Source organism: Myotis myotis, unplaced genomic scaffold (assembly GCF_014108235.1).
Source record: "Myotis myotis isolate mMyoMyo1 unplaced genomic scaffold, mMyoMyo1.p scaffold_m19_p_1, whole genome shotgun sequence".
NCBI lineage: Eukaryota > Metazoa > Chordata > Mammalia > Chiroptera > Vespertilionidae > Myotis > Myotis myotis.
Genome location: NW_023416313.1, coordinates 173,193,836 through 173,217,822, shown reverse-complemented (window position 1 = coordinate 173,217,822; position 23,987 = coordinate 173,193,836). Strand labels below are relative to the sequence as shown.

General features: G+C 42.8%; 1 protein-coding gene across 17 annotated transcripts in view; it reads right to left on the bottom strand.

Moving 5' to 3' along the window:
• TCF12 (transcription factor 12) overlaps nt 1-23,987 on the bottom strand; it is a 349,545-nt gene that overhangs the window by 68,644 nt on the left and 256,914 nt on the right. For all 17 annotated transcript variants that reach the window (XM_036302507.1, XM_036302496.1, XM_036302615.1 and 14 more), the window contains one exon: nt 16,353-16,405. In XM_036302507.1, coding sequence (XP_036158400.1) covers nt 16,353-16,405 — 53 coding nt within the window. The remainder of the gene's footprint in view (nt 1-16,352; nt 16,406-23,987) is intronic.

Sequence of the window (23,987 nt, the reverse complement as noted above, 5' to 3'; positions counted from 1 at the left end):
GTATGACTAGACATTAACTGCATACTTGAGGTGGGGGGTGGGGGAATAGAACAAATAATTCAGCTTCTTATACAAAGAAAACAAGTTAATTTACTTTTGATGATTTAACAGTCAGAAAAGGAGGAAGCTTGAAAGTACAATGTGCAGCAGGAAGTCTTTAACAGATGATCTTCCCTATTATAGATAACATAAAATAACTAGAGGTCCATGCACGAAATTCATGCACTGGAGGGATGGGTGTCCCTCAGCCCAGCCTGCACCCTCTCCAATCTGGGAACCCAAGGGGCACATCCCTCTCTCAATCCGGGACTGCTGGCTCCCAACTGCTTGCCTGCCTGCCTGCCTGATTGCCCCTAACTGCTTCTGCCTGCCAGCCTGATCACCCTCTAACCACTCCCCTGCCAGCCTGATCGACACCTAAATGCTCCCCTGCAGGCCTGGTAACCCTCAACTGTCCTCCCCTGCCAGTCTGGTTACCCCTAACTACCCTCCCCTGCTGGCCTGGTCGCCCACAACTGGCCGCTCCTGCTGACCATCTTGTGGCTGTGGGTGCTGCCATCTTTGAGGGCATGGCAGTCAATTAGCATATTCCCTCCTTATTGGCTGCGGGTGCTGCCATCTTTGAGGGTGGGGCAGCAATTAGCATATTCCCTCCTTATTGGCTGTGGGTGCCACCATCTTTGAGGGTGGGATGGTCAATTAACATATTCCCTCCTTATTAGCCATGGGTGCCATCATCTTTGCGACAGCGTGGGGGTCTATTAGCATATTCACTCTTTATTAGATAGGATAGCTTCATAGTACCTATTTTTATTCTTTTAATTTAATTCAAAAAGCATTTCCTGGATACTCCACTATGTGCTCACAGGGCAACAATTATGCAACAGAAAAATACTTAGAAGTTACTTCTTTCCAAAGGTCAAAGCTATCTTTTGACTATAAGCATCTTGAAGACAGGGTACAAGGGCCATGCTTTATTCATACTTAAATTCTTAAAGCCTAAAAGAGTTCTTTATTCACAATAAACATGTAACATATATTTACTGACTTTTACAGAATGGATTCACATTTCTCTCATTGGAAATCTAGTAAATGAAGCCCACTTTAGTAAAAAAGTTTCTAATTCTCATATTACTATTTTCTGAAATTAATAAATATCTTTGGTGATGTTGGAAAAGATACTGATAACTTGATTTCAAATAATATCAAGTTTTATAGTTCAAAAGATTATCAAGCCCATGTCACAAAACTTGAGTTTTATTACTTAATTATTAAGTGTTAATTTTAAAAAATACTAGCCATCATAAAGCTAAAAAGGGAACTAAATAGCAACCATAAGTATTACTTAAATTTATAGAGAAAAAGTGAATTTTCTAGTCAGGAGGTGAAGATTCTCTTAAGTTTTGTTTAGAGAGGAACATGCCAGATATTTCAGCAGAATCAGTTTCACAATCATACTTGGGTTGGAAATGATTCTCAAGCTCCTAGGAGCTATCTTTTAGTTTTGGGTTCTATGAAAAAGTTGGGCCAGGTTAAAAGACGGTGATCAATCACCCTCTTTCATCCTGGCCCAGCTATATATATAAAATTATAGTAGGGCTATTTATACTTAAGTCAAATTATTTAAATACTTAATCCCAATTATTTCAAATATACATTTACTAATATGTCTATTCATGGGCTTACTTTTAATGTTATAAACTATCCTGCATATTATTACTTAATGCAAGGGTCCTCAAACTTTTTAAACAGGGGGCCAGTTCACTGTCCCTCAGACCGTTGGAGGGCCGGACTATAGTTTAAAAAAACTATGAACAAATTCCTATGCACACTGCACATATCTTATTTTGAAGTAAAAAAACAAAACGGGAACAAATACAATATTTGTATTTGCATGTGGTTCGTGGGCCGTAGTTTGAGGACCCCTGACCTAATGTGACATTTTAATCCTAGAAAAATTATAATGCTAGAGCACCCACTTTACACATTGAGGCTCTTCCACTGTCCCAGTCAAGTGCATTTAAGAATAAGGCAAATACAGTGGGGCCTTGACTTACAAGTTTAATTCGTTTCGTGACGGAGCTCGTAACTCAAATTACTCATATGTCAAATCTTAAAGTGAACGAGTGAGACACGTGATGCTGGGCTGATGTGGCGTTCACTGTGACATTCGCTGCGCCAACTAGCGGTGGGGTATCTGAAGTTGGCTCATAACCCGAATTTTAGCTCGGAACTCAAAGCAAAAAAATCGGCCAAGAGACGGCTCGTATCTCGAAAAACTTGTTAGTTGGGACACTCGTAAGTCAAGGCCCCACTGCAATGGTTTTGGAAAGTTTCTGTCTAAAGCTCTGGCCGAGTGCTCAGGGCCTTAAGAAAATGATGAATGACTAATGAATATTGAGTAATGTATTCATTCCTCCCCCCCCCCCCACCCCGGCCCCCAAAAAAAACCCCACCAGGGAACACACCTAAAAATATTTAATTTTGTTTTTCTTTGGGTCTGTTTTTCATGGGAACTACATTTATGAATAAGGTAAGAATATATCTACTCTAGGCATATACTTGTGTTCGTTAAGTTTAATGTAGGGGTTGGCAAATTATGGCTATGGGCAAAATTTTTGTGTTTTATTTTTTAAATAAAGTTTCATTGGAATACAGCCAGGCCCATTATTTATGTATCATCTGTGGCTATTTGAACATTCTTATGCACAGCTGAGCAGTTGTGACAGAGACTGGCTGGGCCACAAGGTCAAACATATTTATTTACTACAAAACCCTTTACAAAAAAGTTTGCTTACTCTTGGTCTAACACAGTGGTTAGCAAACTCATTAGTCAACAGAGCCAAATATCAACAGTACAACGATTGAAATTTCTTTTGAGAGCCAAATTTTTTAAACTTAAAACTATATAGGCAGGTACACTGTTATTAACTTAATTAGGGTACTCCTAAGCTGGCCTTTGCTAAAAACGTCAATCTGATTGAGGTACGTTCGCTGAGGTCGACCCCTTCCAGCTCTCCCATCCACACTTGTATACCTCCCCCGCACTGCTTATCCCAGGCCCGCCTGTGCTGTGTCTCCCATCGCCCGACCGACACCCCCCACTTCTTCTAACGCCATTTCTTCAAAATAGACTCGCCCAAGCTGAAAACCGACTTCTGTGGATGGGCCACGAAGTTTCAATTGCACTGTGTGTGCGTGCCCACACATGGTATTTTGTGGAAAAGCCACACTCAAGGGGCCAAAGAGCCGCATGTGGCTTGCAAGCCGCGGTTTGCAGTCCACTGGTCTAACACATTGAGGAAGAGTAGAAATATAGGCTATACAAAGAGATAAGCAGGTTCTAGCAAATTTTACAGCAACATTATTTCTAGAATCAAATTAATTTTGAAAATAAAATTATAGATATATTGGGTTATGTAATAACATTATTGCAGATACAGTAAAACCTTGATATAATGGCCTAATTCAGGTGAGGGGGTGTCTGTTATATAGTAGAGGGTTTCTGAATGCATATGTTAAAAAAGTTGACAAATTAGTTTACTTGTTTTTACTTATGGAGACATGTTTATGTAATTAAAATTAATTAAGAAAAGTTTAATTTCACAGAAAAGTTTACTATATGCACTACTGTAATTTTAAGTTTATGATGAGTAGGTCTAGTAAATGTGTGTTCACGGGTCATCTTGAGTAATCAAATGCACATGGCTGGGCATGGCTTAGTGCAGGTCAGAACATGGTAACATCAGCCAGCATGCCTTAAAACTACTGCAGAGCCCTAAATGGTTTGGCTCAGTGGATAGCGCGTCAGCCTGCGGACTGAAGGGTCCCAGGTTCGATTCCCGTCAAGGGCATGTACCTTGGTTGCAGGCACATCCCCAGTTGGAGTGTGCAGGAGGCAGCTGATCGATGTTTCTGGCTCTCTATCCCTCTCCCTTCCTCTCTGTAAAAAAATCAATATATAAAAAAAAAAAAAAAAACTACTGCAGAAAGTCACATCATGAGACAACAGAACCAATTACCAAGCGCCATGCAGTGTGATCATGTGCTAATAGTTTGCCCAATATTAACACATTGTACGCGGGAAAAGTGTTTACACGTTTTACATATTTATACGTTCTACCACTGTAGTAGAGCGCGGGACACATATTAATACGTTTTTTATAGACTAGCGGTAGAATGCGGGTAACGTATAAATACGTAAACTAAAGTTATCGTAATTTTACTGAACGTTGCCATTTGCGCAAAAAATTAGCAAAAATGGCCCGCGCCACCTGTTAGCGTGCGATAAAAACTACCCGCAAACAATGTGTTAAGAGTGGTGACTCTTGATGTAAATATCCTATCTAATAAAGAGAGAATATGCAAATTAGCCATCACACCATAACAAAGACAGCTGCTGTGCCCACAGTGGAAGCAGGGATTCTGAAACACAAGATGGCTGTACCCTCAGCAGAGGGGGGATCCCGTAACACAAACTGCTGCGCCCACAGCAGAGACCGAGTTCCCGTAACAAGCCTTAACAAGGAATCAGCAGGGACCTGAGGCTGCGTGGTGCTGGGCCGGGGCAGGGGACCTGAGGCTGCGCCCCCGCCTGGTGGGGCTTGACAGGAAACCTCAGGCTGCGCTCCCTGCCCTGGTGCTAGGCCAGGGGACCTCAGGCCGTGCCCCCGACCCCGGTGCCAGGCTGGGGGACCTCAGGCCATAGGTCATATCCCCCACCTGTTGGAGCTTGATGGGGGACCTCAGGCTACATCCCTCACCTGGCGGGGCTTGATGGGGGTGGGGCCGGCTGGGTCTGGATCTCGCCCAATGGGGGTGGGGCCGGCCAGGTCTGGGTCTCACGTGATTTCGAGGTGCATGCAGGTGGGCGGGGACATGACCCTAGATCCCACGACATGCCCCAGACTCTGACAGGAGGAAGATTTTCATATACATTTTACTAATTTTCTTTCATCTCTGACACTTCTATTATAGAGAAAAGGGAAATATCAATATTAAATTATTTCTTCTAATTAATTCCTTTTTAATGTGCATGAATTTCATGCACCGGTGGGGTCCCTTGGTCTGGCCTGCCGGATCAGGCCCAAACTGGCTCCTACATCCCCCAAGGGGTCCCGGATTGCGAGAGGGGGCCAGCCAGGCCGAGGGATCCCACTGGTGCACGACTCTGAGTCGGTGAGTGTTGTGGGAGGTGACCAGCTGGGGAGGGACTGTGGGAGGGCTCCAGGGCATGTTTGGCCTGACTCGCTCAATCCCAATCAGCCAGACCCAAGAAGCAAGCTAACCTACCAGTTGGAGCGTCTGAGCGGCCTTAGCATATCATTAGCATTTTACACTTTGATTGAACTGACCACTGGACAATTAGCACATTAGCCTTTTATTAAATAGGATACTAGAGGCCTGGTGCACGAATTTTTGCACAAGTGGGGTTCCTAGGCCTGGCCGGCGATCAGGGCCAATTGGGCCAGGACCGAGAGACACTGGCCAGCCAGGGGGGAGGAACAAGCAGGGCCGATCAGGGCCAGCTGGCTGGGGGGAGGGACCGTGGGAAGTTGGCCGGTCATGGGAAGTTGGCCCTGGGAGCACCCTGACCACCAGGGTGAAGCTCCTGCAGTGAGCGTCTGCCCCTTGGTGGTCAGTGTGTGTCATTGCTACTGGCTGGTCATCTGGTAGTAATGATCACTTAGGCTTTTATATATATATATATATATAGATTACACTCCTCAAAATTAGATATTATACAAGTACTAGAGGTCCGGTGCACAAAAATTTGTGCACTCGGGGGGAAGGGGGAGTCCCTCAGCCCGGCCTGTGCCCTCTCGAGTCTGGGACCCCTCGGGAGATAACGACCTGCTGGCTTAGGCCTGCTCCCGGGTGGCAGAGGGCAGGCCCAATCCTTAGGTACAGCCCCTGGTCAGGCTCAGAGCAGGGCCGATTGGGGAGTTGAGGCGCTGCCCCCTATCATGCACAGAGCAGGGCGGATTGGGAGGTTGCGATGCCACCCTCAGTCACGCCCAGGGTAGGGCCGATTGAGGGGTTGGGGCATTGCCCCGTCACACTCAAGGCAGGGTCGATGGGGAGGTTGCAGCGCCACCCCCTGTCACGCACAGAGCAGGGCCCATCAGGGGTTGAGGAGCTCCTCCCTGTCACCCACAGAGCAGGGCCAATCAGGGGGTTGGGGCGCCACCACTGTCACACTCAGGGCAGGGCCGATGGGGAGGTTATGGCTCTACCCTGTCACACAGAGCAGGGCCCGTGGGGGGGGGGGGGCGGTTGGGGCGCCGCACCCTGTCACACACAGAGCAGGGCCGATCAGGGGGTTGGGGCGCCGCACCCTGTCACACACAGAGCCGCAGGGCGATCAGGGGGTTGGCGAGCTCCCCTGTATCAGGCACAGAGCAGGGCTGATCAGGAGGTTGGGGCGCCTTCCCCTGCCACGAACAGAGCAAGGTGGATAGGGAGGTTGTGGCCCCGCCCCCTGTCACACACAGAGCCGCAGGGCGATCAGGGGGTTTGGGCGCTGCCCCCTGTCATGCTGATCCCGGTGCTGGGAGGCCTCGTGGCTCTGCTGATCCCGGTGCTGGGAGGCATATTATCCTTTTACTATATAGAATAGAGGCCTGGTGCATGGGTGGGGCTGGCTGGTTTGCCCTGAAGGGTGTCCTGGATCAGGGTGAGGGTCCCCACTGGGGTGCCTGGCCAGTCTGGGAGAGGGGCTGAGGGCTGAAGCTCCCAACTGCTCCTTTTTTTCTTTCTTTTTTTTTATTCTGGGCCAGCTTTAGCTCTGGCTCCAGCTCTGAGGCCTCTGCTGCTGAAAGAAGGTATCTGGTTTGTTTGGGTTCTATAATCGAAACAATGTATAACTCTAGCTCTGAGATCCCGGCTCGCTGAAAGCAGGTTTCTGGGGGGTTTTGTTTAGCTTCTATATTTGTTACAATGTTTCAGACTGCAGGCTCAGAGGCCGGCAAGGCAGGCGGGGAACGTTGGTTTCCTCCCTCACTGAAGCAAGCAAGCCTCATGTTAGTTTCAAACTGCCTGGCTGCCGGCTGCCATCTTGGCTGGCAGTTAATTTGCATATCACCCTGGTTAGCCAATGGGAAGGGTAGCGGTCGTACGCTAATTACCATTTTTCTCTTTTATTAGATAGGATAACAAATGACTTTTCAAAGTAAAATCAAACAAAGGGAGTATCAGTGATGGCAAATTTTATGTCAGCACATTACTCAGGATGTAAATGCCTTCCTTAACTTTGAATGAAATCCAGAGCCCCAAACATACCCAGTAATAAAATTTAAAATTTCTTAATTTATTCCTTCTTCCCTTTTACTTGAAAAAATAAACCTAAATTTCATTTGGAAAAACAAAAACAAAAAACTTCACATTTCTGTTTATGTTGAAAACCCTGAGGATGGGCTTAAACTCTAAAAAGCATTTACAGAATTCAACCACATACACTTTAAAAACCATACAAGTTACACACACGCACATGTACATGTACATGTACACGTACACACACACACACACACACACACACACACACACACACACCTTTTCCTTACTGGTTCAGATAGCCAGCACTCTTTAAAAAAATTTTTTTATTGCATTTATTGGGGTGACATTGGTTAATAAAATTATGTAAGTTTCACATGTACAATTTTATAATACATCATCTGTATATTGTACTGTGTGTTCACCACCCAAAGTCAAGTCTCTTTTCCTTTCTATTTATCTCCTTTAGCCTCTTCTACCTCCCGACAGTAATATTTCTTTATTAAATTTTTAAAGATATTTTATTGATTTTTTTTAGAGAGAGAGGAAAGGAGAGGGAAAGAAACATTGACTTGAGAGGGAAACATCCATATATTTGGTTTGTGAAGTCTCAACAAGTTGAAAAACTAGCAGCTGATGAGTTCAATAAACCTTAAAAGCCAGCTCTGAAATTCAGCCCTGTTCTTTCTTCTTTAAAAAGAGGTCAGAAAATAACAATTATCACTCTACAACCACTTCACATCAGTACAAACAATTGGATACATAGGACTCACTGGTCACTTTTCCTTCTGCTTTTTTACTTGAACTAGATCAAAGACATCACTGGCTTATCACAAAAATGAACATCTTATAACTATGAATAAAAATCTTATTATCTGCAATGATACAATCTGGCACTGTTCTGAATAGTAGTTACTGTCAGCATAAACAGTGGCAGTTTCTTCTTACTTATGTATAAAGAAAATCTTTCACTCACTGACCAAATTGAATATAAATTTGGAATGAATTTTAGAACCATTCCTTTTATATATTAAAATTTTTCTGCTAGTCTGACCTATAAGTTCAGAGAAAGAATTGACCATTTTGGAAATTTTATATCATGGTAGCCTTCAAATAGAGACAGCTTATCTAACAGCCAGAGATAAGAAACTCTAAAGTACCTACAGTTGTTGTGTATCCTCTATTTTTGTCTGCCATAGGAGCTAAGCAAAAACCTATTCCAACTTATGTTTAAGAACTAAAGGGTTCATTCATGAAGTTCTACTGAAGATGGAGCTGAGAATAAATACTGTTTATTGTGCAATCACTAAGATTTTTATTTAAAATTTTTTAGTCTGCAAATGTATTCTTCAAACTTCGTAGGACCAGAACTCACAAGGGAACTCTGTGCCCCCAACTCCAGTATCAAAACTGGCAATCTTGCCCTGACTGGTTTGGCTCAGTGGATAGAGCATCAGCCTACAAACTGAAGGGTCCCAGGTTCGATTCCGGTCAAGGGCATGTACCTTGGTTGCGGGCACATCCCCAGTGGAGGGTGTGCAGGAGGCAGCTGAATCGAGGTTTCTCCCTCATCAATGTTTCGAACTCTCTATCCCTCTCCTTCTCCCTTCCTCTCTGTAAAAAAAAATCAATAAAAAAATATTTTAAAAAAGAATCCTACTAGTCTATACTAATAAAAGGGTAATATGCTAATTAGACCAGGAGACCTTCTGGACGTCCTACCAGACAAAGCTGTGGTGGCAGGGCCTAGGCAGAGGTGGTTAGGGGCGATCAGGCCAGGAGAGGAGGGCAGTTGGGGGCGAGCAGGCAAGCTGGGGGCCAGTTGGGGGCAAGCAGGCTGGCAGTAGGGGGCAGTTGGGGGCAATCAGGACGGCGAGGGGGCAGTTGGGGGTGAGCAGGCTGGCAGGGGGGCAGGTGGGGGTGAGCAGGCCGGCAAGGGGGGCAGTCAGGGGCAAGCAGGCCAACAGGGGGGACAGATGGGGGAGGGCAGGACATCCCCTGAGGGGTCCCAGATTGGAGAGGGTTCAGGCCAGGCTGAGGGACAACCCCCCCGCCAGTGCACAAATTTCATGCACCGGGCTACTAGTATATAATAAAAGGGAAATATACAAATTGACCCTAACAGCAGAATGACTGGGAATGACCCGTCGCTATAATGTGCACTGACCACCAGGGAGCAGACACTCAATGCAGGAGCTGCCCCCTGGTGATCAGTGCACTCCCACAGGGGGAGCGCCGCTGAGCCAGAAAAGCCGGGCTCATGGCTGGCTAGTGCAGCGGTGGTGGCGTGAGCCTCTCCCGCCTCCACTGCAGGCGGGCAGTAAGGAGCAAGGGGTCCTGAACTGTGAGAGCCCCAGACAGCAAGAGGGATGTCTGATTGCCGGCTTAGGCCCGATCTCCAGGGCCTGTGAGAGGGCACAGGCAGGGCTGAGGGACAATCCCCACCCCCGTGCATGAATTTCATGCACTGGGCCTCTAGTAAATGCATAAATAAGTGTAACAACAAATAGATTTCTCTCTCTCCTCCCCCACCTCCTCCCTTCTTCTCTCTCTCTCTCTAAAAATCAATAAATTTTTTAAAAAGCCATTTCCAACTAAATAAATTTTTTGGGAAAACGGAAAGCATCATTTCTTAAACTGTAGTCAATTACCAATCCAAAGGATATAGACCTCTGTACCTGTCTGTAGCAAAGCAAGAAAAGGTGGAATCTAAGCTGCTTTGATTCATCTCAAAATAGTAAAGTAATAGGGGGAAAGGGGGAGAGTTAGAAAAATATATTTTTCTTGATGGCTGGGATGGTAAAATACACTTTGAGCTGATAAACTGTAATGGCTTTTGTGTGCAAATATATACACACTTAAAAACAGAACAAAGGACAGAATAACATTTGATAAAGAAACAAATAGATTCTGTTAACAGCCTACGTATGGGACTGCAAACTAGTTATTTTCAAATGAGTGAAACATGCCATTTTGATGCACAGGTAGGATTTGAAAAAGCTATTGAACCAGAATATAACTTCAGAAATTTGTCTAAAGGCATTCTAACACCTAGATAGTGTTAACTTTCAGGTGATAAAAATCTGAAAAGTGTCTCGCTTCTTTTTTACTTCAGAATTCTGCATCTTCTGTAGCATATTTTAAAAATAGATATATGTTTGGAAATACTAATACCAAATTAAGAAATAAAGAATAAAAAGCAAAGATACTTCTCTCCATCTGAGAAATGCTTCAGAGGCTCACAGGATGTTCAACCAATGATTTAAAAAAAGAGAAAGAAAAAAAACATAGACTTTGATAGTTTAGAAAACAAAAATAATTAGTATAAATTCTAGGCAGCAGAATTTGACTCAATACATTTTCCTTCCTTTCACAGGTTTCTTTTCTGAAATTGAATGCTTTTAAACAACAATAGCAGCTTCAATTTATCCTTCCTTATATTTTCAAATTTTTCCTTGCTTTTCAACAAAATTTTGTAAATATGAAATGCTAAAGTTTCTTTAAATTTCACACTGTAGTGGTAGGAACTAGCAAAAATAAAGAACAGTTACTGAGTGTCTATTCTACACCTAGCACATAATGCCCTCAAACTACCATTTGAAATGGGCATTAATTTCTCCTTTTACAAATAGGAACTTGGTATTCAGATAATTTGAAAGCAATGTCTTCAAGGTTATAAAATAAAAAGCAGCTGAGGCCCGATAAAATCCATCATCTGCTTATATGGAAGTCTGTGCTTTTTCTAAATCAACCCTTGGTGATAGGTCCTTAAACAACAAAACCAATTAAAAATAAATTTGACCAACAAAAACATAATTGAAAGAATAAACTATGTTTTAAATTCAATATACTAAACATGATATTTTATGAGTAAAACAAGATACATAATACATAGTAGCATTCAAATAAAAAGAAAATGGTCTTTGACACTGTTAGGTTGTCACTGGCTCTACGTGTGATCTTCGGCAAGTTTCTGAGTATCTCTAAGTCTGAATTTCTTTATTTGTAAGAAGAGGATATTAGTTATCATAGATTTATGTGGCCAAGACTAAACATTGAGATGACAAAGGATAGTGGCTACAAATCCTCACCTGGTAATTCCTGCACTTCTAACAGAGTGACACTGAGTCTGTAAAGGATGCTAACAAATATATTGCAAATGTTTCAATTTTTCACAAATTACTAAGGAAAAAAACACAACTGCCTACAATCCCTACTCAGTGCTTCAAAATTTCCTTAACTGTTATATCTTAAACCTGATACAGATGAAAAACAGCTAGTATACAAAGAACAAAGACTAGAGTTGGTGGTTAGCGAAGGGGAGAGGAGATTCAGGAATCCTAAAGGAAAACACCCCACAAAGTCAAAGTACTGCCCATGCCTTTGGAGAGACTCGCAAGTAACCTTACTAATCACAAATGCCTCTATGATCTATTGGCCATAAGCATACTTTAGGCCTTTATCCAGGTAGACTGCCATGAGTGTTTATCCCCTTTCATATCTTGACTGGTCTTATGTATTCACTAATCCTCTTTTGGAATGGGAGAATGTATCTGCTATAGGAAAAGTACAAAGGTTGTACTTGGTACAGAATCCAGTAATGCTGTACTTCTAGATGTGGCCTGAGCACATGTTTATTTTTTCACATCTCTATGCCCTTTTCACAAGCCATGTTTCCAGAACACTTGGTATACACCTTTACTTGCCTCATTGCAATGCAATTAATTCACTGACTGCTTGTTTCTCAGATAGTAACTTCCCTGAAGGATGTATGTTTGCATTCTCAATATCTAACCATCATTCTACTGTTTTTGCTATAAAGGTCTAACTTATTCAATACTTCAACCTGTCTAGAGAAGCCAGTAGAAAATTAAATGTGCTTAAGAACATCATTTCTTCATCAGTTGGAAGAAAACGATCCCCACATGCCTTAAAAAAAATAAATCCTCATCCTAGGATATGTTAATAGATTTTTTTAGAGAAGAGGGTTGGGAGAGAGAGAGAGAGAGAAAGAAAGAGAGAAAAAGAAACATCTATGTAAGAGAGAAACATTGATTAGCTGCCTCCCGTATGCACCCCAACTAGGGATCAAATCCACAACCTTTTGGTGTACAGGATGACACTCCAATCTAAGGAGCCACCTAGCCCAGGTGATTTTCTGGTTATGTACTGAGCATATCAGTTTTAAAACCCTTATAATTAGCATTTTCTGAAAGAACTTCAGATTTCCCACTCCAAGCTTCCTAAGGGATAACGTTATGATTGGTCATACAACCAACCAATCAATAACTGAGCCAGTAGATTTGAGCAGACATCAATCTCCTAATTTTACATACTGCTTTAATAATGTCAACACACCCTTATTGGACCTTCATCCACAGACAGAAGTTACCATACAGCTGTTCTGCAGAGAGAAATAGAGGAACTGAGGTCTGTATTTATAATGCCTAAATAATATAATACCATGGCTTACAAAAAGAAAGGGCCTCTAACCAATGCTCTATGGTCAGATTATGTAGTTTATCAATGCCTTGCATGTAGTAAGTTACCCTATTATTTATTTTTTATGAGTGGTACTGTTAGGTCTGATCAAACAATTGAATCGATACCTCTCCTGGGAAACTGACCTTTAGATCATTTTGTAACCGATATTCCCTTTCACTTTAACCACATTCCATTTGCTAAGACCAGTAACTTTCCTTTCTGGACTTGCCCAGGATCCTCCATCATCTTAACACACTTGGCTTCTCCACAGAGGACCTGACAAAGCGCCTTATCTTTTATTTTAATACTGCCTGGCCACAATATAAATTAGACAATGACTCACATTGGCCCAAGAATGGAACTTGCGATTTTAACATTCTCTGGGACTTGGACAATTTCTGTCACCACATTGGGAAATGCTCAGAGATCCCCTAACACTAACTCTTTCACAGAGTCTTTAGTAAAGCTAACATGTATTTTACAGATTAAAGATAGAGTGGATAAGCAGCAAACCTTAAAATCTGAGATGTTACTGTCAAGTTTCTAGTTTAGTTTGGGAAGTATAATATCTAAATGATCATGAAACAAAATATACATAGCCCATTTTCATTTTTATACCCATTTAAAAAATAATTCACACAGTTAAATTACATATATTTCAGGAAAAACATTCAAATAGAAAGCCATGACTTTAAATCCCACTGTTTTAGACACTGAAAAGGTAAATAGTATTAACTGTAAGTGTTCTCAGAAGTGTATATTTTGGTATTATTTACCAAGGTATCTGTTTTCAAAGATTTTAAAAATATATTTATTTTAAAAACTTGAGATTTCAACATAGAATCCAATCTAAAATATACTTTCAATTAATTAAAATGCATTTATTATTTATATATCCTAACGATAGCATTCAATATGTGTAAATACTATTTTCAGCATAGTTTCAAAGTCGTATGATCAGGTTTGAAGTTGATGTTAAATACAGAACTAAAAATACTGAATTCTATTCTGTTCTGTAAAACTATCAAATAAATCCCTAGTACGGTAACTAGTAATACAATATATAAATAGGCTTGACTTTTGAAATTTCCTAATGGTTCTCAAAGGAATCAAGGTTTTGTCAGAATTTCTCCATCTCTGAGGCTACTCCCGAACACCTGAGACAATATGGTGAATGCTGTTGTCATTGGGAATGCTAGCGACATCCAGTGTCTATTCTCCTTCCAGCCTGTTCTATCCATTTTGCCCTTTTGGCTTAAAAATGAAAGAACTATGAAACACTAAAAAGAAATTGTTTCTTAAAACTGATCTCACACTAAGAAGAAATAGATGAATTCTGCATGTATTTTTTTGTTTGTTTGTTTAAGTAACTGATATTTAGATTTTAATTCTATAATTCTTTATTGTAGAGTTTTTTAAGCATAGTTGCTTTTGACACCTTAACTTAAATGTGTTCAAAATTTATTATTATTACTCTTTTATACTGAAAGCAAATGTTTATTTTGTAGATCAGCTGAGAATAATTAATGAAATTATTTATATATTCTGCCTATTTGTATATTTTATTTTAATAATTGATATTCTTTCTTAAATAACAGTACATTTGATTAAATTATCTATAGCACAAATGGATTAGACAAAAATAACCCCGACTCTGCTTTTGTTTTTTCTGCTTGCATCCCAGTTGCAGCGGGAAGGCCGGGGAGGGTTGGGGGGCAGGAGGTAGGGGGGTAAGAGATCAACCAAAGGACTTGTATGCATGCATATAAGCATAACCAATGGACATAAGACACTGGGGGATAGGGAAGGCTAGGGGACTGTCTAGGGCGGGGGGGGGGGGGGGAAATGGACACATATGTAATATCCTTTGTAATACTTTAAGCAATAAAATAAAATAAAAAAATAAAATAAAATAAAAATAAATAAAACTGGGATGCAAGCAGAAAAAAGAATTCTGCATGTATTAATGTGATTTTTTTCCTTACCTGTGTAGTTCCACTAAATATTGATACGTAATTTAACTCTTACCATTTTTATAGAATTATAACAATAAATTACAAGAAAATTGCAGTTACATGTTTTAGCAATTCTGTCAGTTTTAAATATGATTTCTGTTAATCTAGCAGAAATCATGTGTTCTATGGTTGAACCACCTATCCCTGCATAGTACACAACTGTTAAAATGTAAATTGCCCAACTATTTTTAGCTGCTGCTGAAAAAAAAATTTCTGTCTTCGGGAATAATGATTTGAGGCATTGTGTTCATTTTGTTTATCAAGCAGCTATTCAGCCTCTAGTGGCCCAAGTGCTTACGCAAGCAAAAGCTTTTAAGAATGCCTGCAGCTGCAACCCAACCTTACAGGTAGGCTGCAGGTTCAGAGCACAGCTGCCCTAGACTGCATAAAACTCAGATCCATCTGGAACTGATTTTCAAAGAGGATTTCAAATTTGAGTTTTCATGTATCACATGGAAGAGAAGGCGGGGGAAGAACACAGGAAAGAAGGAAAGCAAACAACCAAAAGATGATATCTCTACTTCAGCCTCAATAAAAAATGAAAAGCTCAAATCCATGCTGCTCCTTCTAGATTACGACTTGCCAAGCCGGATATTCCATTCTGCGTATACTTCGATGAGCGGTGACTCATCCAGCAGCACCTGCGCCCATGTGTTAAGTACTGCCAAATAAAAGCCCAACATCCATTTACACAACAAAGAGATGTACCCTACCAGGCTTTTGGATTGAGGCCCCACTCCCCATTTGCTTTAAGCAAAGGGAAAGGAAAAAATATCTTCCCTCCTCACACCAGGGATTTTTAAATTGTAGGTGGATTTATGATGTAGGTTAATTTACAAATACTTTTACTCTTTAAAAGAATAAAGTACATTTAATAGCATAAACACCCCTACAGCATTAGATTATCATGACCATTAATAATTGTTCACCAAATCTTTCCAACCTCCTTCATGAACACTCTTAATTCTCAAAGGATACATTTTGGAGCAAAGAGGGATCAACAAACTAGTTGCTTGAAAGCTTTCCTGATGCTAGGCTGAAGTTAGGAAAGGCTTAATGAAGGCTTTAAAATCCACAAGGGCTTCACAATGAACATCTGACTTGGTGATTTATGCATATTAATAACCTCAGTCCTACTGAGGCAAGCTGAGCCGAACATGTCCTCCGAATCTTAATGTCTTTAGCTCCACTGGGATTATTACAAATGTAAATTTCTAAGATTCTCAGCTATTAATCTCTGTCTGTCCTCCTGTTCAGCAACATAATGACTAATTAAACATCAAAAGACCTGTACAGGAGATCTTCTTTGACAGCTACTGGCCTAGTCCTCTTCCCAAGAGGGGAATTCAAATGACAGGGACATGGAGTAAAAGCCTATGAGTAAGCTACAAATCATTGCAGAGAAATCTAAAAACCTAACATTAAATGCAGATTTATCTCAATGCATGGTTCCGTTAAGCAGCAAACTGATTGTGTGAAGTGTGCTTAATGACACCAGTGGAATATATCCTTATACCCAGCAAATACTGAATATCTGAAATCAGTTTGATTACCACAAAGTCAACAAAAATGGGTACTTACAGAAGAAGGCAAACCAGGAGGCACCTTTCTAACTTTCTTTGCTTGCAAAGGATCTGCACATAAAAAACAGTATATTTCATCAGCATTTGTATTAGAAAAAATCAGACTTCAAATGAACAGGAAATAATTTTTCCTCCTACTGCCTCTCTTGTTTTCCAATATTTAGGAGTAAGCAAGTGAATATAGGAATGGGGGTTCATTCTTCACAACTGGTTCCAGTGCAGAATAGGTCCTAATGAAATGATATATTCTGAAATACATATTCCATAAATTTGGAAAGATGTCGGCAAGCAAAGTGAAATAAGAAAGAAAACAACAAACCAATAAGCATATGTGAGGAAAGGGAATTAACATTTCTTAAGTACCAATTACTATGTCTAGACTCTACACTAGGCACTTTACATCATTTATCTCAGTTTCATTTGCAGAGGGGTATTCCGTGCAGGAGGTGATTTTCATAACCTAATTCCTTAACAGAGACATAAATTTAGTGTCCACATCACACTGAGAAACCAGTTTCCTTTAACAATGTGTGGTTACAACTGCAACTTCAGCACCAATTATGGTACAATTTACCCTTGGATGTTTATATCTATTTCCAAGAAATAACTACACAGAGAAAGTATATTTCTTTCTAAGACACAAATGATTAGTATAAATGGAAACATGAACACTTTCATATGCCTACTCAGCCTTACTTGGTATTTTAATTTTACTACCTGTAAAATTTAAAATTTAGAACTTATTTATTGTAAAAAAAAAATATGGATGATAAGTACAGCTTTCTAATATTTTCACAAAAAATGGGTCAAATTCAGGATTTTTCAGAAGTGTTTACTATTAAACAGAGAGAAAGCAGAAGAAAGCTGATGTAAAGTATAATTTATATTTGAAAACTGTAAAAATGGGAATAAAACAAGCATGGTCTTTTCCTGGGTCAGAGATGATATGAAAGACATGGAGTTGTTTAAGAATGAAACCCATTTAAAGTCAGGGTGGGAATCTTTTTTTTTCTTCTCATTTTGTATGATGTTGTTTTGTTTTTTGGTTTTTAAAAAATTTTTATTGTTCAGATTATTACAGTTGTTCCTTTCTCCACCCATAGCTCCTCTCTACCCGATTCCCACCCCACCTTCTGCCTTACCCCCACCCCTGTCCTCATCCACAGGTGTACAATTTTTGTCCAGTCTCTTCCCGCACCCTGAAAGCCATTTTCCCCTGAGAATTGTCAGTCCACTCCCTTTCTATGCCCCTGATTCTATTATATTCACCAGTTTATTCTGTTCATCTGATTATTTATTCACTTGATTTTTAGATTCACTTGTTGATATGTATTTGTTGTTCATAATTTTTATCTTCACCTTTTTCTTCTTCTTCCTCTTCTTAAAGGATACCTTTCAGCATTTCATATAATACTGGTTTGGTGGTGATGAACTCCTTTAGCTTTTTCTTACCTGTGGAGCTCTTTATCTGACCTTCAATTCTGAATGATAGCTTTGCTGGGTAAAGTAATCTTGATTGTAGGTTCTTGCTATTCATCACTTTGAATATTTCTTGCCACTCCCTCCTGGCCCGCATAGTTTCTATTGAGAAATCAGCTGACAGTCTTATGGGTACTTCCTTGTAGGTAACTAACTGTTTTTCTCTTGCTACTTTTAAGATTCTCTCTTTGTCTTTTGCTCTTGGCATTTTAATTATGATGTGTCTTGGTGTGGTTCTCTTTGGATTCCTTTTGTTTGGGGTTCTCTGCGCTTCCTGGACTTGTAAGTCTATTTCTTTCACCAGGTAGGGGAAGTTTTCTGTCATTATTTCTTCAAATAGGTTTTCAATATCTTGCTATCTCTCTTCTTCTGGCACCCCTATAATTCGGATGTTGGTATGCTTGAAGTTATCCCAGAGGCTCCTTACACTATCTTCGTATTTTTGGATTCATTTTTCTTTTTGTTTTTCCAGTTGGGTGTTTTTTGCTTCTTCCTATTTCAAATCTTTGACTTGATTTTTGCGATCCTCTAGTCTGCTGTTGGACCTCTGTATAATATTCTTTATTTCTGTCAGTGCATGCTTAATTTCTAGTTGGTCCTTTTACATATCCTCGAGGGTCTCACTAGATTTATCGAGGGTCTCACTAAATTTACCGGCGGTTTCTAGAAAAACCTTATAACCGTGGTTTTGAACTCTATATCCAGTAGTTTGCTTTCCTCCATTTCTGTCATTTGTGACCTGTTTCTTTGTCTCCGCATTTTGGCTGCTTCCCTGTGTTGATAGAGTGGCTTTCTGTGCTAGGTGTCCTATAGGGCCCAGTGGCTCAGCCTCCCCAATTACCTGAGGTGGACACTCTTGGTGCACCCCTTTGTGGGCTGTGTGCACAGTCTTGTTGTAGTTAAGCCTTGATTGTTGTTGGTATCACTGGGAGGAATTGACCTCCAGGCCAACTGGCTGTGAGAATGAAGCTGTGTCTATGGTGGGAGAACTTTTGTGCTGGAGACACCCTTCTGGGGCAAGACTTGCTTCAGTGGGGCTTTGGTGCTCACTGAGTCTGCCCCCTGAGTGTCCCTTATGGATCTGAGGAGTTGTAATCTGGATGGTCCCACTCTGACCACTGGGTACACTGGCTCTTGGATCTCTAAGGAGGTGCTAATTTAGCCTCTGCCTGAGGCTACCCAGCAGGAGCTGTGGAGAGATCTGCAGATTCCTCTTGTTTGTTTGAGGTTTGGAGGTGCCCAGATGAGGCCCAGCTATGAAGCAATGCAAGCTGCTGTGGGGCCTTGGGCCTTCTTTTGGATGTTCTGGGTCTCTCTGACCCAGCTTCAGTTTGTTAGGTAATTTTAGATCTCTAAGGGCCAGGCCTTTCATATGCAAAAGCCTCTGTGCACAGCTTGGGTTGAGTGGGGTCTCAGGGAATCAACAGGGTGGAGCAAACAGCTATGGCTGATCCTCAGTCTTTCCCTAAGAGGCCCCGGGTCTCAGTGTCCCGGGGTAATCGCTGCAAGCACCCGAGAGAAAGCTGCCCTCAAGTTCCGCCCAATGCCAGACAGTCCAGTTTCTCCCTGTATGAGTCTGGGTCCCCAGAGACTCTCCCGGAACTGGAGTTCAGAGCGTGACTCCCTCCTGATTGAAAAAGACAACTGCATCCTCAGTTGCCAGCCCTTTCTGCGTGCTCCTCTGTACCTCTGCACTTTACTTCCGCACCTCCTCTGAGTCTCTGTGCTTTTCTCTTTCCTTCTAGTTGTAGAATTTCCACTCAGCCAGCCTTCCAGTGGTTCTGGATGATGTCCGTTTTGTCTTTTAGTTGTATTTTTGAAGTGGTTGTGCGAGGCTGCAATTTCAGGTGTTTACCTATGCCGCCATCTTGGTTTCTTGTATCCAGGGTGGGAATCTTTACAGTAAATACCCCAGGAGGTTACAAAGCGCAACTTTATAAGTAGCACGTGGAAAAATTTTATACAATAAAAAGGGAAAAAAGCATTCATTGGCACCCAAGTCACTAACCCAACAGGCAGCCTATATTTCCTTAAAACAAAGTGCCAAAAATAAACATCTGGCTCACTCTATCCTATCTAATAAAAGAGAAACATGCAAATTGACCATAACCCCGACACCCTTCCCATTGGCTAACCGCCGAATGCTTCCCATTGGCTAATCAGCAGGATATGCAAATTAACTGCCAATCAAGATGGCGGCAGGCAGCCAGGCAGCTTGCTTGTTCCAGTGACGGAGGAAGGCAATGTTCCCGGCCTGCAGCAGCCCAGCTCTGAGCTCCGTTTGCAACAATGTTGCAATTATAGAAGTGAAAGAAACCCCAGATTCCAGCGGGCTCAGAGCTTAGAGTGCCAGTGATGGCAACAGAGTTTCAATTATAGAAGCTAAACATAGCCTAGATAACCTGCTTTCAGCAGCCGAGGCCTCAAGCTGGAGCCTGTCTCAGAGCTAAAGCTGGCTCTCAGCTCCAGTGACAGCCATAGAAGGTAAATAAATCCCAGAATAAAAAAAATATATAAGGAAGAAAAAAAGGAGGGGTTGGGAGCTTCAGTCACCCACCAGCCTGAAAACGGCCCTCAGTCCCTCATCCAGACTGGCCAGGCACACGAGTGGGGACCCCCAGCCTAAAGAGGGTGCGGGCAGCCTAAAAACAGCTATCAGCCCCTCACCCAGACTGGCCAGGCATCCCAGTGGAGACCCCCAGCCTAAAGGGGGTGCGGGCAGCCTAAAAACAGCCATCAGCCCCTCATCCAGACTAGCCAGGCACCCCAGTGGGGACCGCCACCAGAAACCTCAGCAGCCGGTCTTGCCTTGCGGCCTGGGAACTGCCCATCAGCGGTCTAGGCTGCAAGGCAAGGCCCGCCCCCAGAAGCCCCAGCAGCCCGGTCTTGCCTTGTGGCCTGGGAACTTCCCATCAGCGGGTCTGCGCTGCAAGGCAAGGCCCGCTCCCAGCAGCCTGTCTTGCCTTGCGCCCTGGGAACCGCAAATCAGAGTTCCAGGCTGCAAGGCAAGGCCCTCCGCCAGCAGCGGGTCTTGCCTTGGTGCCCGGGATCCACCCATCAGCGGGTTGAGGCTGCAAGGCAAGGCCCGTCCCCAGCATCGGATCTTGCCTTAGTGCCCGGGAACCGCCCATCAGTGGGTCCGGGCTGCAAGGCAAGGACCGTCCCCAGCATCGGATCTTGCCTTGAGGCCCAGGAACCGCCCATCAGCAGGTCCAGGCTGCAAGGTAAGGCCCGCCCCCAGAAGCCCCTGTAGTGAGTCTTGCCTTGGGGCCTGGGATCTGCTCATCAGCGGGTCCAGGCTGCAAGGCAAGGCCTTCCCCTAGAAGCCCCAGCTACTTTAAAAATAGAAGGATCTCCTTTTGAACCAATCTGTTTAGATTCATGATTAGTAAAACAATATGAAACTAATGAAATACAGTGATAGGAATTAGGAAGTGTGACACTGATGGTTCTGGGCATGTGAAGGGTGAGGGGCAGAAAGGTACACACGGTCTTCCCTTCAGTTCTGCTGGAGAGATGAGCTCTGAGGGCTGGAGCTGCTCCATGCTCAGAGGAGGTGGGTGTGGTCAGTGGCTCTGTTACAGAACTTCTTGCCAAGCAGAGACCTTACCCGACCCACAGGAACCTTTTTACTCCAGAAAACAGAAACAGCCAGTTCCCAATTTGCATGGGAAAACCAGTGTCCCCTCCTATGCACGGCGTCCTGATGGGGTGACGGGGGAGGTAGGCGAGGGGAGCAGTGCAGAGTTGTTAGGCAGCTGGAGTGGGAGTGGAAATGCCATGAAATGTCCACAGTCCTGGCTGTGCCCACGGCCTGGGCAGCTCCTCCAGGCACTGGCTGAGGGATTAGGGCCGATGCTCTCAGGAAGGGAATATTCCATGGGTGAAAGATTTACAGGCTCAGGGTGGGCCGTGTGTTAGTTTGGGGCAATCCCTCAGCATTGCTGCCAAGCCCTCAAAGGAATGAGGCAGAGGCACCACTCACCCCAAGACCCCTTCCTGGACATTTCAGCATCTACGTGATTTTCAATCCCTTCAGGGAGACTTTCTATCCTGCAGTCCCATCCCACCCCACTGTTGCTGTTTGTCTGCCAGCTGGGTCGAGCATCAAGGGGAAAGGGGGTTAATACTCACTGAAAGACTACTGATCCTACCGGGACATCAACCTATTTACTGTACTGTTGTAAATATCATACCCTTTATATCCTGTATATTGGCTTCTTTTAAATAAATTGAAATGTCTTAGAAAAAAAGAAAAAACAAAGATAAGGCAGGGCGGGACCCAGAAGACTCAGAAGCCGCCTGATATGGTAGTAATTCTATCAGTAAGCACTCTGAAAGTCAGTGGCATAAATGCACCAATTAAAGGTCAGATTATGAGGGTGAATCAAAAACAAAACCCACTTTAAATATAAAGACACATATAGATTAAAAATAAATGAATTAAGCTGCAGCCTGTTTTGCTCAGTGGATAGAGCATTAGCCCGTGGACTGAAGGGTCCCAGGTTCGATTCCAGTCAAGGGCATGTACTTCAGTTGCTGGCTTGATTCGCAGTCCCTATCAAAGCATGTGCAGGAGGCAACCAATCAATGTGTCTCTCCCTTTCCCTTCACTCTCTTTAAAATTCAATGGAAAAATATCTTTGGGTGAAGATTAAAAAAAACAAAGTAAATGGATTAAGTAACATTAAAGAGATTATAAGAAAAATATATTCCAAATTCTGTTAGTTGTGTAATGGTTATGTTTAAATTATTAACACCTAAGAAATTGGGTGAAGGGTATATATAATATGCTGTAGTATTTTATCGTTTTTTTAGATGTATGATATTATTTCAAATTAAAATATTAAAAAATTTAAAAATTAATAAAATATTGATTGAAATGTATCTGCATTACATGAAAAATCTCCTAATTGCTTCTAGCATAATTTATTAAATTGTGCTTAAATTTACAAGGGTTCAATTAAAAAATATCTTAATTCTAAATGATATAATAGAAAATATGTAATAGTGCAGTTATAAGCACTTATCTGAAAATACAAATTTAAAGAAGTGAATTTAAAGAAGGGATTAGCCAAAGAAAATATATGCACAACCCATGGACACAGACAACAATATGGTGATGGCCAGAGAGAAGTGGGGGGCAAGAGCTGGGTAGAGGGGGCAAAAGGGGGGAAATAGGAACATCCTATATCTACACTAATAAAAGAGAAACATGGTAATTGGCGTACGACCGCTACCCTTCCCATTGGCTAATCAGCAAGATATGCAAATTAACTGACAGCCAAGATGGCAGCCGGCAGCCAGGCAGCTTGAAACTAACATGAGGCTTGCTTGCTTCAGTGACGGAGGACTCCAACGTTCCCGCCTGTAGCTGCAGGCCTCTGAGCTGGCAGTTTGAAACATAGTAACAAAAACAGAAGCTAAACAAAACGCCAGAAACCAGCTTTCAGCTAGCCGGAATCTCAGACCTGGAGCTGATACAGAGTTTCGATTGTAGAACACAAACAAGCCAGATACCTGCTTTCAGGAGCGGAGGCCTAAGAGCTAGAGCCTCAGAGCTAAAGCTGGCTCAGAATAAAAAAAAAGAAAAGAAAAAAAGGAGCAGTTGGGAGCTTCAGTCACCTGCCAGCCTGAAAACAGCCCTCAGCCCCTCACCCAGACTGGCCAGGCACCCCAGTGGGGACCCCCACCCTGAAGGGTGTGTGACCAGCTGCAAACAGCCATCATCCCCTCACCCAGGGTGGCCAGGCACCCCAGTGGGGACCCCCACCCTGATCCAGGACACCCTTCAGGGCAAACCAGCCGGGCCCCACCCATGCACCAGGCCACTATCCTATATAGTAAAAGGGTAATATGCCTCCCAGCACCAGGATCAGCGGAGCTGCGAGGCCTCCCAGCACCAGGATTAGCAGAGCCGAGAGGCCTCCCGGCACCGGGATCAGCATGACAGGGGGCAGCGCCCAAACCCCCTGATCGCCCTGCGGCTCTGTGACAGGGTGCAGTGCCCCAACCCCCTGATCGCCCTGCGGCTCTGTGTGTGACAGTGGCAGCGCCCAACCCCCTGATCGGCCCTGCTCTGTGGGTGATAGAGGGCGGCGCCCCAATCCCCCCACCCCCCGGGCCCTGCTCTGTGTGTGATGGGGTAGAGCCA